The 17,065-nt window shown below is 40.2% G+C and overlaps 1 protein-coding gene across 1 annotated transcript; it reads right to left on the bottom strand.

Moving 5' to 3' along the window:
* Positions 1–4,601: 4,601 nt before the first annotated feature.
* Positions 4,602–11,844, bottom strand: c7a (complement component 7a). Its single transcript, XM_034595462.1, has 18 exons — positions 11,705–11,844; positions 11,230–11,279; positions 11,021–11,099; positions 10,693–10,834; positions 10,467–10,614; positions 10,230–10,368; positions 9,446–9,589; positions 9,129–9,372; positions 8,155–8,268; positions 7,900–8,066; positions 7,545–7,773; positions 6,892–7,063; positions 6,707–6,794; positions 6,113–6,242; positions 5,667–5,855; positions 5,451–5,550; positions 5,178–5,365; positions 4,602–5,086 (listed from the first exon to the last, which is right to left on the bottom strand). The coding sequence occupies exons 1-18, from the start codon at positions 11,708–11,710 to the stop codon at positions 4,902–4,904; spliced, it is 2,514 nt and encodes an 837-aa protein (XP_034451353.1). The 5' UTR covers positions 11,711–11,844; the 3' UTR covers positions 4,602–4,901.
* Between the last annotated feature and the right edge of the window lie 5,221 nt (positions 11,845–17,065).

Genomic DNA, 17,065 nt, shown 5'->3' with positions numbered 1-17,065 from the left:
ATCCCCTCAGCAGGAGGAGACCTCGAGCAGAACCAGAGTCAATGTGGGCGACCATCTGCCTTGGCCTGTCGGGCTGAGCGGAGAAAGGTGGGGGAGAGGAGAGAGAGAGAGAGACCAGTAACAGTTGTGTAACTGTCATATTTAAGCTCTGTCAGACTGGTTGTTTAATGAAAATAATCAGTGATATTTATAGATGTAATGATGTTGTCAATGATAGCAGCACCGTAGTAGTAGTAATAAGAAAAAGAAAAGGAAGAAGAAGAAATTAAATAATAATAATAACTAGGGCTATGTTGTAGCACTGACGGGCCCGAGCACACGCATTTCGAAGCCTGTTGCGGTTAGTGGAGAGAGCGATCATTGAACAAGCGCACGTCTCCGCGTTGCATGCGTTTTGCGCACTGCGGCAAGGACAAACGCTTCACTTCCTGCGTCCGTCACATGATGTCGATCCTTGCCTGCTAATTGCTCATTACGATCCACGCTATCAATTGCAGATCACACTGTGAAAATGTTATGTAAATCGAATGATAGTTGTAAAACAAAGCTTAATTCTTGTTGCCAGCAGGTGGCGCCGTCACTATTATTACCTACAGACTAATATATCTGTTCAAGAAGGGGCTCTGATGTAGCGTGAGCAATTTTGTGTCAATTGGACAATGTTACAACAACTTAATTATCACACTGATCAGTAGGTGGCGCTATGACCCTACACTAATATTAATATATGGAGCTGTGCAGGTCAGGATTGTGATTATAGGTCAGCATTTGGGGGCCGGTAGGATAATGCAGAGTGGATTCACAAAGTACTTCCTGTTTCATGGCAAATCAGTAGGTGGCGCTATGACACTGAGGAAATATTGACACATAGAGCTGTTCAGGCTTGGTCTCTGATCATGAGACAGAAGTTTGGCAGTGATAGGACAATGCACACTGTAGTTATGACAACATCGTCTCAATGTTTAGACGGTTTGAGGAAATGTCACAATTCTGACCATGATCCAATGACTTGACTGAGCTCATTTGAGCTGTTTATTGTAAAGCAGCCAGGAGCAGTGCATCAAAGTATGAAACATGTCACTTCCTGTTGCCAGCAGGTGGCGCTGTGATTTTAAGTCAGTCAAAGTAACTAACAGTAACTAACAGTAACTAACAGTAACGCAAAGTAGCGCAAAATAACGCAAAGTAACGCGAAGTAACGCGAAGTAACGCGAAGTAACTACAAGTAACTAAAAGTAACTAAAAGTAACTAAGTAACGAAAAGTAACTTAAAGTAATGAAAAGTAATGAAAAGTAACTTAAAGTAACTTAAAGTAACGTAAAGTAACGTAACGCCACGTACAGTAACGTAACGTAACGTAAAGTAACGCAACGCAACTCAACGCAAAGCAACGCAAAGTAACGTAACGTGACGTAAAGTAACGTAACGTAGCGTAACGTAACGTAACGTAAAGTAACCTAAAGTGACATGACGTGACGTAACTAAAACTGCAAAAGTAACTAAAAGTACAAAAGTAACAAAAAGTACAAAAGTAACTAAAAGTACAAAAGTAACTACAAGTATAAAAGTAACTAAAAAGTAACTAAAAGTACGAAAGTAACTAAAAAGTAACTAAAATTAGAAAAGTAACTAAAAAGTAACTAAAATTAGAAAAGTAACTAAAAAGTAACTAAAATTAGAAAAGTAACTAAAAGTACAAAAGTAACTAAAAAGTAACTAAAAAGTACAAAAGTAACTAAAAGTACAAAAGTAACTAAAAAGTAACTAAAATTAGAAAAGTAACTAAAAAGTAACTAAAATAAAAAAAGTAACTTAAAAAGTAACTAAAATTAGAAAAGTAACTAAAAAGTAACTAAAAGTAGAAAAGTAACTAAAAAGTAACTAAAAGTACGAAAGTAACTAAAAAGTAACTAAAATTAGAAAAGTAACTAAAAAGTAACTAAAAGTACAAAAGTAACTAAAAAGTACAAAAGTAACTAAAAGTACAAAAGTAAATAAAAGTACGAAAGTAACTAAAAAGTAACTAAAAGTACAAAAGTAACTAAAAAGTACAAAAGTAACTAAAAGTACAAAGTAACTAAAAAGTAACTAAAAGTACGAAAGTAACTAAAAAGTAACTAAAAGTACAAAAGTAACTAAAAAGTAACTAAAATTAGAAAAGTAATGAAAAGTAACGAAAAGTAACGAAATGTTACAAAGTAACGACAACTAACGAAAACTAACGAAAACTAACGAAAAGTAACGAAAACTAACGAAAAGTAACGAAAAGTTACGTAAAGTAACGTAGAGTAACGTAAAGTAACGTAACGTAGGTGGCGCTATGACCCTGAACTAATATTAATATATGGATGTGTTCAGGTCAGGATTGTGATCATAGGTCAGTAGTTCGGAGCCGGTTGGATAATGCAGAATGGATTTACAAAGTACTTCCTGTTTCATGGTGAATCAGTAGGTGGCGCTATGACACTGAGGAAATATTGACACATAGAGCTGTTCAGGCTTGGTCTCTGATCATGAGACATCAGTTTGGCGGTGATAGGACAATGCACACTGGACTTATGACAACATCGTCTCCTTTGGCGAAGGATGAACCTTCGCCGCACCTCAATGTTTACACGGTTTGAGGAAATGTCACAATTCTGACCATGGTCCAATGACTTGACTGAGCTCTTTTGAGCTGTATATTGTAAAGCAGCCCGGAGCAGTTCATCAAAGTATAAAACATGTCACTTTCTTTAGCCAGCAGGTGGCGCTGTGTTTTTAAGTCATGATTTCTGTGTAGATGTCATCAGGCCGGGACTTTTGTCTTACATGTCTAGTTTGGACTCGATTCGACCAAATATGTCCAAGATACAGAACCTTGTGTTTTGATGGCGTGTAATCAAACTTTGACGCCACGCCACGGTCACACCGTGTGATGAAAAATCGATCTTTGAGGTAGTTTTCATCTCCATCTTGTTGTGATGACATGCATCTCCATATGAAGTTGATCTGATGGCTTCCTGTTGCTTTTTTCCCATTGCACCACTGACCTTTTTTGTTTGTCTTGTCATGATACACCTGGGCTACGATTTTTGTGAAGATTGGTGAAAGCTAACTGAGGGGCTTTTCCTTAGATGGCGCTGTTGAGCCATTTTTCCATGCCCATTTCAAATTACTCCAGAATACAATAACCTTTTGGGGTTTTGAATTCCCTGCAAACTTTGGTAACAATTTGAGCATGTCTAGGCCCTGAAAAAGCCCCAAAAGGGAAATACAAATCCTTCGAAATACAATAGGGCCTCCCACCGGAGGTGCTCGGGCCGTAATAATCCTTACAATTTCAATAGGGCCTCCCACCGTCGGTGCTCGGGCCCTAATAAGAAGAAGAAGAATCAAAAGAAGAGAAATATTAAGAAAAAGTGAAAGAAGAAGAAGAAATGCTGTGGAGGTGTTAAAGGTTCAGTGTGTAGAATTTAGTGACATCTAGTGGTGAAATTTCATGTTCCAGCTGAATACCCCTCACCTCACCCTCCTCTTCCAAACATGAAGGAGAACCTGTGGAAACCTTCAGTTGTCATAAAAACTCAAAAGGTGATTAGTTTGTCCAGTCTGGGCTACTGTAAAAAACATGGCGGCCTCCGTAGAGAGGACCCACCCCTGATGTAAAAATAAAGTATTTAAATATAAACGGCTCATTCTAGGGTAAAGAAAACAACAATTCGTACAATTTGGATGAAACACACAAGTGAAAACATCACTAAGATTATTTTATATAATTTTTTTTGCCAATAGATCCCTTTCATCTAAATCTAACACACTGAACCTTTAATGTTTCAGCATCAGATATAGGATGTCACACACAGGTAGAATGAAGATGCTTAGACATAGTTCAGTGGCCAAACATGAACTTACTAATGTGTTCTCCCTTTTTTTTGTAACCTATTTATTTTGTGTTCTTTGGAATGAATTGGATTTCAAACACTGGGAGCGTAAAATATTTGAGTACTTCACCACTGTTTATAACACACTAAAGGCGACAGCATCTGCAATAGAGATCAAACTTGTGGACGGAAAGTTCTTCAAATGTGAATAAGTTGTTTATTGATGTAACAAAGATCTGAGTTAGTTTGCAAACAATGGACATCTTTGAAAGGATTATATTTTATTTTCAGTAAACATAACTTGATTCTAAAGGTCGTGCTTGTTGCTATAACACCTCCCATCCTGTTTTTCTGCTAATATCCAGATGGGACATCTTATGGAATGTGTTCTGGGAAACAAGAAAAGTACTAGAAGCAAGAAAAACAGCTGGGAGTGAGCCACTTGGCAAAATGTAATGGTTACACAATATTATTTTCATGCAGTTAAACATACAGAGATAGAACATTCATGTATATTAAATTTAAGTATGTTACATGGTAGATATATAAATTCTAAAAGGGTTGTATATGGATTATACAGGCCTCAGCCGCTGCCAACACACATCACTATGACCAGTATATGCTGTGTCTGTAGATACCAATTTCTATAATTATCTGCACATGTATTTGTATATGTTCTTTGGGCACATTTTTAGTATTCAATATACTGGATTTGAAAAAAAGAGAAGAAACTGAACATGGCTGGTGTCTTATTATTTATTTGTTTTTAGAGAAAGGCACTTTTAGCTCAATACAACTGAAAAGTTATATTCTAGTGTTTCAGTGGATGTTTGTCAGTGTCAGTCTGTGTCTTATTTCCCCTAACCAAATGGCCTCAGTGATTAATACAGGGGTATTGTGTTGTATTGTTAAACAAGGCCCCTCTAGAAGTTACACTATTAATTCAGTTGACAAATATAAGGAATGCACAACTGATGAATCACGTTTAAAGGCAGATGCTGATGAGAGGTGGTGACGTCATCCCTCCTCCTGCAGCCTCAGGAAGTGCAGGGCAGGATACTGACAACCGACACCTTCTCTCCTTTACATCTGCGCAGTCCTGCCTCACACTCGCTCATGGTCTGAGCGGCCGCAGCTGCATCGTCCCCGACACGCACACACACATCTGATCCCGGGGTCGGGCAATCTGCAGAGTCCCTGCAGCGACACTCGTTGGTTTGATCTGTTGGAATAGTGGGAAGATAAAGGAAATGAACGAGCACAGTATGTCACTTTTAAATGGGTTGTTTTGTCTACTGGGAATATCCCTGTACCTCCACAGGTCTCCCACATGTGACAGTTGGTGCAGCCTGTTGTGTTGCGCTGCGGCCACATGCAGGTGCTGTCTTCTGCCAGCGTGACCTTCTTCCCTGCACACTGCAGCACTTGCATTTCGCACACACTCACAACGTTGGGTTTTCTACTCATCGCATGAGTGTCGGCACACAACTCCAAAGAAGACCTGGGGACAAAAACACCGTCTTTATCAAATATGACAACAAATAAAAAAAAAATCACAAGATCAAAGTGAAGTTTAATAAACGTACTTGCACTCATGAGACATTTTACAAACACATCTTCCTCCGGAAAACGTCTCCCACTCTTGACAGTGGCCCAAGGGAGCCAAGCTTGGCTGTTGTCCACTGGCTGTGGAATACATACACATCATTCTTCCACATTGCAAACTGACTCATATTCGTCATAAAGTCAAAGAATATATATACAGTTACGCAGCAGTCCCATGTGCGTTATGTGCACCTTACCTGGGCTGCATTTAGAATCTCTTGGGTTTGGTTCAAAATTATATACGGGGTCACACTCGACCGTTGCTTCTCCTATTAGCTGTCGACCCTCTGGACAGGACAAGGTGACTGACTGCCCTCTGCCAAAGACCTGCTTTAAAGGCGAGGCTATGACACCATCAGCAAGGGTCCCAATCCTGCACCTGCTGACTGGGAGAGAAGTGGGAGTTTAGCAGAGTACATGGATGGTAAATGGTAAACTCATCACTCTTTCTATTACATCACATTCATACACTGTGGGCACAGCCACCAGGGGCGACTTGGGCTTCAGTATCTTGCGCAAGGAAACTTCAGATTGGATTTGGGGATCGACCTTCTACCTTTTGAGCCACATCTGCCCAAGGTAACAGTGGAATTCATTGTGTTGAGTTGTAAACTTAGGCTGTTTATAAAAAAAACACACTCACCTGAGCACAGTCCAGGTTCGGCGGACCAGGTTTGATCTGCGGTGCATTCTATGGGGTTACCAATGTGATAGAAACGCAGAGTGCAGGTGTACTCAACCCTACTGCCCACAAGGTAAACATCCTTAGGGTCCTATGAAAGGTGATGTGAGGAAAAAGTTGATTTAGTTTATTGTAATCAGCCCTGACCTTTGTATAAAAATAAATACACCCAAAGAGCGAGAGAAATTAAAATGCTGTGATATAAATAATAAAAGTCACTGAGGTCGGCTCATTTCACTTTTCAATACATGCGTTAAACCTTTAAAATATATAGCCTCTATTATGTAAAATCACATGCTTCACATCACATCACATTACAACACCTCAAATCTCATCTCATCTCATCTCATCTCATCTCATCTCATCTCATCTCACTCATCTCACTCATCTCATCTCATCTCATCTCATCTCATCTCATCACATCTCATCTCATCTCATCAGACTCATTTACGTCACATCCCTTTCATCTCCTATTGTGCATGGCAATAAATTTGTTTCATTCTTGAATTGAACTCTTTCCTAACTGAGATCAGTGTGATTTATTTTCATCTTTACCAGTATATAGCCATTTATCAGAGCAGGCGGGGTCCCACACCTCAGAGGCGCTGGGAGAGTTTGGTCGAAGCACTGAGGCTCAACGGTTCTGTGGGAAAACAGTAGGATGTTGTGTAAATTCAGTGTGAACCTCCTCTACTGGCAGTGTCTGATACACTAACTGTTACAAAATGCAGCGCCCTGACTTTAAGTATTGCAGCTGTGGGTCTTCATCCTCAGACGTCTCCATTGACTCTCCGATGCAGTGTTGTCCTCCATTCTGAGGAGCGGGATTCGAGCAGGAGCGACTCCGCGACCTTCGACCCTGAGAGCTCGATGTCCAGGCTGACCAGCAGGACCAACTTCCATCGATCACTCCTGGATTAGATACAACAAAGATGTAACAAAGTACATTTACTTCATTACTGTACATGAGTACATTTTTGTCTATTTATTTGTACTTTTGCTCAAGTAGAAAGTTGACTTGGTACTTTTACCTTTATTTGAGTACATTTTTGTCTATTTATTTGTGCTTTTAGTTGACTTTAGTTGATTTGATACCTTTACTTGAGTAAATTTTTGACAATTTTACTTGAGTACATTTTGGTGTGTTTATTTGTACTTGTGTGTACCTCTAACCACTGATAAATAAGGATAAGAAAGTAAGAACCATATCACCGCCCATGTGATGTTATTCATCAAACTGCGTCTCTCACTACCTGCACAGAACTGAATTAACCCTGTTAAAGTAAAACGTTACAAGCCGCTACTGGAGCCCACACCCACTCCACCATCATCCCCTTCACAAAGAGCAAACTGGCTGCAGCAGTAAACAGCGAGTCTGATGTGTACCACCCACCCTGCTGACCGTCCACCTCAGCTCCCTGCTCACAGGCCAGCCCCAATGTTCCAGGCTTACAGATGCATTTGCATTCGTTTCCTTCCACGACAGCGATGCCGCTGTTGCGACAGGGCCGGCAGTGGCAGGCGTCACTCTCGGCGAGATACTGCTCTGTGGCTCTGCGGAGGTGGAGCCTCTTCACCCCGGCACACTGCACCTCCTTCACCAGCTCCCACAGTGGCTGCAGCTGCGGAGACAAGAGATAAGAGAGTCAAACTGTGAAGAGAGATGGGAGGTTTGTATTCTTTGATAAGATGACACACTGAAAAAGTAAATCCAACATTATGATCAAGCTTTTAAAGTTTCCCCTCACCTTTTGTTTGATGACCTTTGGAAATGAGCTGACAGACTCAGACCAGTTTGAGTACATCTCCCAGTTCTTGTCTGGATCATTGAGCTGCATGGTCGTCAGTGCTGCGACATGTTCGACGCCTCCTCCCTCCACTTCCACTTTACTCATTACATTGCTCCTGATGTTAACTGTTTCAAAAAGGTTGGTAGAGATGATCAGAGACAACTTTCAACCGCTCTCATGAGCTCAGTCATGTCTGTAGAACAAACATCATACCTCTGGATGATGTTTGTTGATGTTGACCAGACCTGCAATCCACATGGGTGATGGGGAATATATGAAGCCAACGTCTGGACCTTTCACATTCATTATAATCCAGTCTTTCATTAGCTTAAAAAAAACAATAAGAAGAAAACCAAAAGTAAATCTTTTGTTTGGTATCAAAAAAACAATAATAATATCACCACCACAAATTATTTTTATGCTTCAGACCACAGTATCTAGAGTTGCATTGACATAATGTACATTTTGAAAAAGACAGAGTTTATTTGACAGTTCTGAGACTGAAGTAAAGTGGTTTCAGATTCTATTTTAAAATAAAATGATTTTCTGAAATCCTTAATAGCATTTCATGATTTGTCCAAAAATATATCAGAAACTAATTAGTCAACAGTGATTATGTTTCACATAAATGTCAAGATAATTAGTTGTATAATATATTTCAGAAATCATAAAGTGTGGGGTATATCATTTTCTGAAGTATATTTGGCATTTTGGCATATTCTCTTTATACTATATATTTTATGTCGATGATATTTTTATATTTCCGCATGTTCATATTGCATTTTTCTTTATTCATTACTTTTACCGATTTTTCTTTATTTTATTACAGTCCGTTTTTTTGCAACACTGCAAATTTCCCCATTGTGGGACTAATAAAAGATTATCTTATCCTATCTTATCTTCATATGTAGTATACAAATATTTAGTTTCTCCCAAATTACATTTATAAATACATCTCACTTAGCTCATTTTGTGTAAGTGGTGACAACTACAGGCTAATATTGTTTAATACAGTTAGTCCTGCAACCATTAGATATGTAAGATATTCGAAAAAAATATATAGTTTCATCTTGAATATTAGTCTAAAGTATTGTACAGTGGCCCTGACCAAAGAAAACATGACAAGCTGAATCGGACATAGGTTGATTTAAGTCTTTTATAGCTGCGAATGATTCATGGATCCTCACCCATTTGTCTTTGAGTTTCTTCATCAATCTTGGCGAGGACTCTGAAGGATCCCCCGAGGCTTCCCTCAGACAGGTAGTGCGTTCCAAACCTCTCCAAAACCTTCCTGTAGGCGGAGTAGTCGTAGACAGATGGGAGTTTGGCTAATGTCCTCCAGAACTCGTCAGATAGTGGAATGTACTGAGGAGCAGTACTCTTGAACCGAACGACTTCTATGTCATTCCTTAAAACCAAAAGCCTGTGGGTCTGTAGGGAGTAAAAAAAAAAATTACTCAATAAGTTTCCTTTTCTACTTCGATACTTTGTTGTTCTTACAAACCTGAGTCTTTCCCTTTATCCCGTGAAAGTCGTAGTTGTGGTAATCTGATGTTGTGCCGGACACTTTCTGTCTGTTGACAATGTCCTTTGCATAATCCCATTTACTGTCGAACGTCTCATCACTGAAGTCATTCTGAGCTTTTGACTGAGAGCAAAGGTCAAAATCAGATTCATATCATTAAGAAAAGCAGAATAAATACAGTTTTACACGTATTTCAACAAAAATATTAACGAATTCGAAAGTAATTACCAATTTTGCCCACTAGTGTTGCGTCTGAGTTATGTTTTTAATGCCTAGATTCCTGTATTGTGTGCCGGCACTTGTACCAGAAAAACTGCAGTATTGGTTGTTTGGTCAAAAAATCCAATGAGATCTGACGTCTTCCTAAAAAGTTTAGGATCTTAGCTGGTCGAGTATAAGAATGAGATGTGAATGAAAAGTGTTGAGTTAAGACGGTGTGATGCTAGCAGGAGCAGCAGGAGCAGGTGGCAGCGTAACTGTCTGTAACTCAAGATCCTGAGATCCGATGACTGAGATCTGACGTCTTGCCACAAAGATTGTGTTTATGAGCCAGGATATAATCTGGTCATCGATAAGAAATGAAATCTTATAGGTGTTAAGTTAAGACGGAGCTGCTCAGATGGCAGCCAGAACACCAACGCTTGCACAGTGGCCGTTTGTATGTTGGGTTGAAAACAGAAATCTGTGTTGGATACCTTGAATAAGTGACCGACAGAAGTATCAATATCAGTTGTTATTGTAGTTTTTTTCTGGAGAGACCAACCATGAATGTGTACTGGAGAGTACTGAGGGGCACTCGATACTCAGACCAGGGGGGATATCTGGCGGTCAAGCGACACAGACCCCCAAAGCTCTTTGTGTTCATGACACTGGCCCTCCACTTCCCAGACACCACATCAAACCTGGAGACGCAAAAAAAACATCTCATTGGTTAGTATGTAATACCGGCTTGTGTGTACTTGTACACACGAATAGAGCTCCATCGAGAGTTGTCCCTTACCCGAGTCCTAGGAGCTCAACGTTAGGTGGCGGAGTTTCAGCGCTACATATAATCCATTTCTTTGTTCCACAGACCTCACCTTCGTCGTGTCCATCCTCCTCACAGTCCACTTCTCCATTACACAGCATGGACGGGTTAATGCACTTCCCTGTGGGTCAGGGGACTTTCAGCTCACTGATTGTTACAGAAATCTATAAGCTTACAGAAAGCAGAGTTCTTTTCTTACCAGATAGACAGCGAAACCTGTCTCCACACCCGTCCTCTAGAGGGCAGCCTTTTGTGGTTTCACAGGACCTGGTCTGACTTGGCTCCCCATCACAGAGGTTTCCTCCAAACTGAGCATAGACAGCCCTGGCTCGGCGTCTTGTCTATAACCAACCATAAATAATTCACCGTCATTGTATACAGTGTTACATGTTATCTAGTTAAAGTCGTGCTGGTCATGTCTGAAACAGAGTAGTGCACTGATCAGTAAGAGTTGGTTTGATTGTTGACATTATATAGGTTTGGAACAAGTTAGCAAAACGGTTTATTGAGCGACAGATCGTCCAGACCTGTAATTTGGTGCAGCCATCACACTCTGACCAGTCATCATAAGGCCCCCACTGGCAATCAATTCTCTGGGAACAAAACCTTAGAAATAATATTACATTCAAATGATTTAATGAGAAATATCAAATTCAATGGAACCAAACCCTTTGTCATCATCATCATTGATCATGTGGTGCATTGATGAAAAACAGTTTAATAAAAATAAATGTACCCTTTGAGAGTGAACAGGAGCAACGACCACTGCAAAGCTGTGAGAAGGAACTAGAGAGGAGAGGGGAGGGGAGGAGAGAGACTTAGTAATAAACTTGCTAAAACACATAAAGTAAAAGGGTGGCTGTGGCTGAGAGGTAGAGTGGTCATCCGCCAACCAGAAGATCGGCAGTTCAATCCCCAGTCTTCCCCATCTGTATGCCGAAGTGTCCTTGGCAAGATGCTGAATCCCGAATTGCCCCTCATAGAACAAAAAGTGCTGCTAATAGATGCACTGTGTGAATGTGTGTGTGAATGGGTGAATGGCAAACTATGCTTTGAGTGGTCATCAAGACTAGAAAAGTGCTATATAAATACAAACCATTTACCAATTAGGAAAAGTGTTGGAGTGAAACCACAGCAAATTAAATGTTTAGAAAAAGTCTGAAAATCAGTTTGTTACTTCCCTCCTGGTATTGAGTTAAAATTCGACCTACCTTCATGGTGAGTGAAGTCCAGCAAAGAATATTGAAGGACAGGCTTTCACGGATTCATATTACCCAAAGTAAAACCCCTGGAAGGAAATTCCAATGAAGTCGTGTGTGTGTGTGTGTGTGTGTGTGTGTGTGTGTGTGTGTGTGTGTGTGTGTGTGTGTGTGTGTGTGTGTGTGTGGAGTTGGCTGGACAAATGTGCACATTTTATAGGGAGGAGAAAATAACCTTTTTTTTTAACGGGAACCTCTGGCCCAAAGCTCCTCTTGAGCATCATTCTGAAACTGAAAGCTTGAATCTGTCTCCTCAATAACTCCTCAATGCTCATCTATTGTATTATTGAGTAAACACAACTTTCTGTCATTACAGGAACGTCACTGGTGCAACTACATCAACAACATTAATTAGTCACTGTCCCATTAAGATGAGTCAGTAAGGAAGCATTTATAATACATTGACCCAGTCAGTGTAACACGTAATTGGAATGCAGTTATTAGTAATGTTATTAGTTACTGAGCACCCTTGATTCAAAGTGTGAAAATATCTTCCACCCCCCAAATCTAACCAGTTAATCTGTGACTCTAAATAAACATTCTCTTGAGATTCTCTGGAGACAACGTGTTCACAAAGGCAAAGAAGGGTTTTGTGAAGTAAATGTGACCTTGGTCTTTGACGACCAAAATCTGTTCAGTACGTCAACATTTATTCCAAATTTTAAGAAATTCCCTCAAGGCGTTCTTGAGAAATCGTGTTCACAAGAATAGGAGGGATGGAGGACAAATAAAAAATGTGCTTCCTGTGACGAGGTAAATCGCAGTGTGGCTTCTCGGTGAACTTTGACCCCAGATATTTGCTTAGCTTGTGCTGATATGTGACCGGGCCCTTAGAAGTAGCTTTTCCTCCCCCTTGTCGAGGGTTAAGGACAGGGGATGTCACACCTTGCACAGATTGTCAAACCCTATGATGCAGTAACTGTGTTTGTGAATATGGGCTACACAAAAAATTGTATTTGACATGGTATTACAATAATGACCTGGGGCAGCGTATAGCTCAACCTGCAGAGGCCCGGGTTCGAGTCTGACCAGCGTCCGTGTATGCATTACCTCCCCCACTCTCTCTCTATCCCCCGTTCACAAGGTTACTCTGTCCTGAATTGAATTATGCAACATTTCATCTTATCCTCGTCATTAATAATTTGTTATGTCATCATGAAAACTGAGTGAAGGAACAGAACTGTTCAGTGAGGGATCTGCTGCAGGAATCACTTTTAAGAGCAACAGTGTCGAAGGAGACAAAAGCAGCACAAGTATTAACTCGAGCTGTGATGTTGTCTTTCAACACTGGAGGGCAACAGAGATTTAAGAACAGTTCCCTCTCCATGGCTGGAATGTGATTCTAAGCCAAGCAAATACATCTGCACAGTGGAATAGAATTTATGAGACTGTAGCAGGAAAACATTTTATGGCAAAGGATCAGTCAGGGTTTTATCACATGATCTAATCAATTACTAAATGATGATTTTGATCTGGACCTGTTGAAAGAGGTTAGAACACAGCAACACCTGGATATCTGCATCTCCTGCAGCCAAATGTGAGATACTCTGCTGTTGTAATGAATAAATTACCCCATGTTTGTATGTGGATTCCACTTCTCTGTGTAATTACAGACATGCATCTGCTGTCACATGCAGAAAGGACGTCGGTGCTGAGCCTTTCCATCACATACAGGCGGCTCCAGAGGAAATACCACAGAGTTGGAGTGTTCTGATTTTTGTTTTAGCAGCCGTGGGGCAGGTGAGGTTGTTTTAGCGGTTGTGCTGCATATCATTTCCAGAAACCAGCCACAGAAACACTTTGTTCCTGCTCACAAACGAGGCACATGGAATTACTGTGCAGCCCAATTTCAAATGAGATGGAAAAAGGTGAGTTTTACTGCAGTGGCAATGATATCTTGGAATCGAGAATACATCTCTCTGACTCTGAACTCATAGCAGAGGCATGAAATACAGAAAATTAAGAAACACAAGTTAAAACAAATATATAACGCTCACAGTATTTTTTCACTGAGAAATTAAGCTCCCTTTAGAAAATGTGAGGTTTTCCAGGTATACAAGACCAATGCAGAAATTGTTTTTATAGGATAATTTTACACTCAAATTCTTTGTGTACTTTATACTCATATTCGTTTTGTATACCTGCCTATATATGAAAAAAATGTCTTTAGATGCATACATATGGATATGTCTATATCAACATCTCCTTACTAATCCACACATACAGTATCCATCCTCGTGCAACTATCCTGTGCCACTGCACTTTGCTCAACCACAATGTGAATATAATGTACATATTATCTGTATTTTTATTTATCTATATATTTATTCATCTTTTTTATTCTCATGTCTGCCTGTCTGCAGCTGAAACAAGTGAATTTCCCTGGTGTGGGATCAATGAAGTTTTATCTTATCTCATCTAATGCATAGCACTAAACCTTATTGTTGCCTTGTGCATATATTTCATTATACTAAACTCCCGTTAGAATATCATAAGAAAACAGGGACATCACTTTTATTTGAGTAATCCTTCACCTCAGGTCAGATTACAATCTCTTGACACTTAACTCACGCGTACTTTTTACATATAAGACTGAGATAATGATGATTAAAAAGTGATTTTCTGAAATGACCACCCCCAAGCGCTAAATGCCTCAGTTACTGTATATAGCAGCGAGCCAAGTCCCGGCACTTCAGGCTAAAAGAACAGTTGGCTCAGACAATAGGCCACCAGACCGTGTCCTCCATTAGTGCCGCTTCCGTGGCTCCCATGATGTTCAGAGGGCCATCTTTGACCGCCATCTGCCCTGGAAGTTTGGTCTGCCAGAGGACGACAGTCTGCGAGGCTCAGACAGTGAGCGAGCGAGGCAGTGATCGTGCAGCTTATATGCCAACATCCCTCCAGTATAAATCATAAATTCAACACGTTTGTGATATTCATGTCTTTTAACACTCTGGAGCATCTGAACTGGTGAAACTATAAGCCAGTGGTTCCCAACTCAGTTGTTTAGAATATATTTTTTATTTCATTTGTTCCAGATATTTCTCAAATCTGTTGTGAAATACTGGAACGATTTGACCCCTTTCAGTCCTATTCACATGAAACATGAAGCTCCAGGGAGGAGTTTGTTTGTCTGTTTATATGCTAGTTAGCAGTATCACTCAAAAATACTGGACTGATTATTGTGAAATTGGATGGAAGGATGTGGTGTGGGTCAGGAAAGTTACCATTACATTTTGGTGCGGATGTAGGAATATGTTTTCACTTTCCTTAACATTTTTATTATAACATTTTCGTTGATTTCTCAGAGAATGATTCATGGATCTTAATGAAAAACATTTGGCATGTTTAGGGGACTGAAAATTATGACTCATTCAAACTGCATGATCAATTGTTCTTTTACAGGCGGAAAAACAAACCTCTACTGTACTTTTCAGAGGCAAATCTAACACTTAAAAACAATAAATAATGTTTTAATTTGAGTTTAGAGTTAAAACTAAATGTTAGTGATCTGTGATAATTAAGATCATAACACACCAGTGGTCAGTTCAGAGCAATGGTCCGTTCACACAGAATCAATTACAGTACAACACACTATAATTTTCTCTCTCTCTCTCTGTTCCCTTCCTGTGAGAGCTTTGCCTCCCTTTGGCCATTTGCTGTTTTCATGTCTTAATGACTGTAAGAATCATTACGATTCTGCCTCTGTCCCCGATAATGATTCCATATTTGTTGGCTAATAATAATTCTTTGTACGCTCTCAGCCTCATTTAGTTAAATATTCACGAGGGATAACAGTGCTGGTTCTTTTTCGTCGAGCTTATAATGCTGTGTTTTATGTCTTTCTCTCTCGCTGTAATTCTGCAGGTTGTGGTTATTGGAGCTTCTATATGCAGATGAATCAGACCTGTGTCACATACCCTCACAGACACAGCTCTTGAAATCACTCTGTCTCCTCCTCACACTGCAAAATTTTAGCGAAACTGTGCATCTTGCTGCTGCCCTTCTTTAAGCTGTCTGAATGCCACATCCATCTCTACCTCCTACACCTCTACCTCCTCCTCATGTTTGTGTTTGCCTGAGAGTGTGTGTGTGTGTGTGTGTGTGTGCGTGACAGACAGACACAAATGTGCTCGTACTCTCATGAACACAATAACGGTGCATGTGCATTTTACTCGTTTCTCCAGCAAAAAGCCTGTCAGTATAATCCGAGGAGATGTACCAGTGCCTTTTCTTTCACTTATTCCTCAAGAAGCATCATTAACGACCTGCAGTCCGTTAATATTCCACAGACACAGACAGGAATGACAGGAACATTTATAGAATCCTCACACATCTGCACAAAAACCTAAACATGTTGTGCCTTTTTCCTTCCATTGTTGAAATGTGCAATTAAAGCACTCGATGCCAGGTCTGGTTTGTTGTTACCACCACAACACTCAAAGTCAGTTTGCTAATTCAATTAACTTAAATTAACAAGCGTAAAACAGCATTAACACGAGGGCTTGATCATTCGATTCAGTAATTATTTATCAAAAAGCTCCATGCCTTTTAATCTATCATTTCCATGATAGATTAACTCAAGGAAATACACATTTTTGTTCAAAGGTGAAAGCTACAGTGAGATGCACACACAGACACACACACAGACACACACACACACACACACACACACACACACACACACACACACACACACACACACAGTCGGCCACCCAGCGTCTACCTGGCTGCAGTAAGGCAGATGCTGAATTACAAAACACAGTCTCAGCAAGGTCACTCTAGGTGCCGCTGCCCACCCACCTCCATCCTCATCACCGTGGAAACTGGAGGATTTTAGGATGCTACCCTGCACAGATAGTGAATAAAATACTGGTGTATGTTTGCTTAAAAGCTGTGGAACTACATACTCCGTTGAGTTGTGGAGTGCTGCCATTTGCTGATCTAATTAAATTACAGTTTCATTAAAATGGTTTTAATGATGATTTTCTTTCAGTCCAGCAAAGACCCAACCAATCGCCACTCAATAAGCCAGAGACCGGTCAGGAAATGACACATCAGTCAGTCATCAGCATAGAAGCTTTATTTGATCGGCCATTTTCCACTTAGTACAGAGTCACTTTGATTGGAACGAAGGTTTTTGAGTTTCACAACAGCAAAGGGACTCGTTTCACACCAGAACATAAAGGCAACAACAACAGCCTAGACCAGGGAAGACACAAATTATCCTTACAACACGATTTGCAAGCCTCTTTCCGTTCTGTTCACGCGTGGTGGGTTCACTCTCTCAATCTGTGTTGGGCAGCGGAGCGA

The sequence above is a fragment of the Hippoglossus hippoglossus genome, chromosome 9 (genome assembly GCF_009819705.1).
Source record: "Hippoglossus hippoglossus isolate fHipHip1 chromosome 9, fHipHip1.pri, whole genome shotgun sequence".
In the NCBI taxonomy this organism is placed as follows: domain Eukaryota; kingdom Metazoa; phylum Chordata; class Actinopteri; order Pleuronectiformes; family Pleuronectidae; genus Hippoglossus; species Hippoglossus hippoglossus.
The sequence above is the reverse complement of the archived record's forward strand: the minus strand, read 5'-3'. Positions and strand labels throughout refer to the sequence as shown.

Excerpts from the sequence above, each read along its gene's own strand:
- c7a (XM_034595462.1), bottom strand. Across the intron at positions 8,067-8,154 it reads TCAACAAACATCATCCAGAG|TTAACATCAGGAGCAATGTA; the intron begins GTATGATGTTTG and ends TTTTTGAAACAG. Across the intron at positions 5,087-5,177 it reads CATGTGGGAGACCTGTGGAG|ATCAAACCAACGAGTGTCGC; the intron begins GTACAGGGATAT and ends CTATTCCAACAG.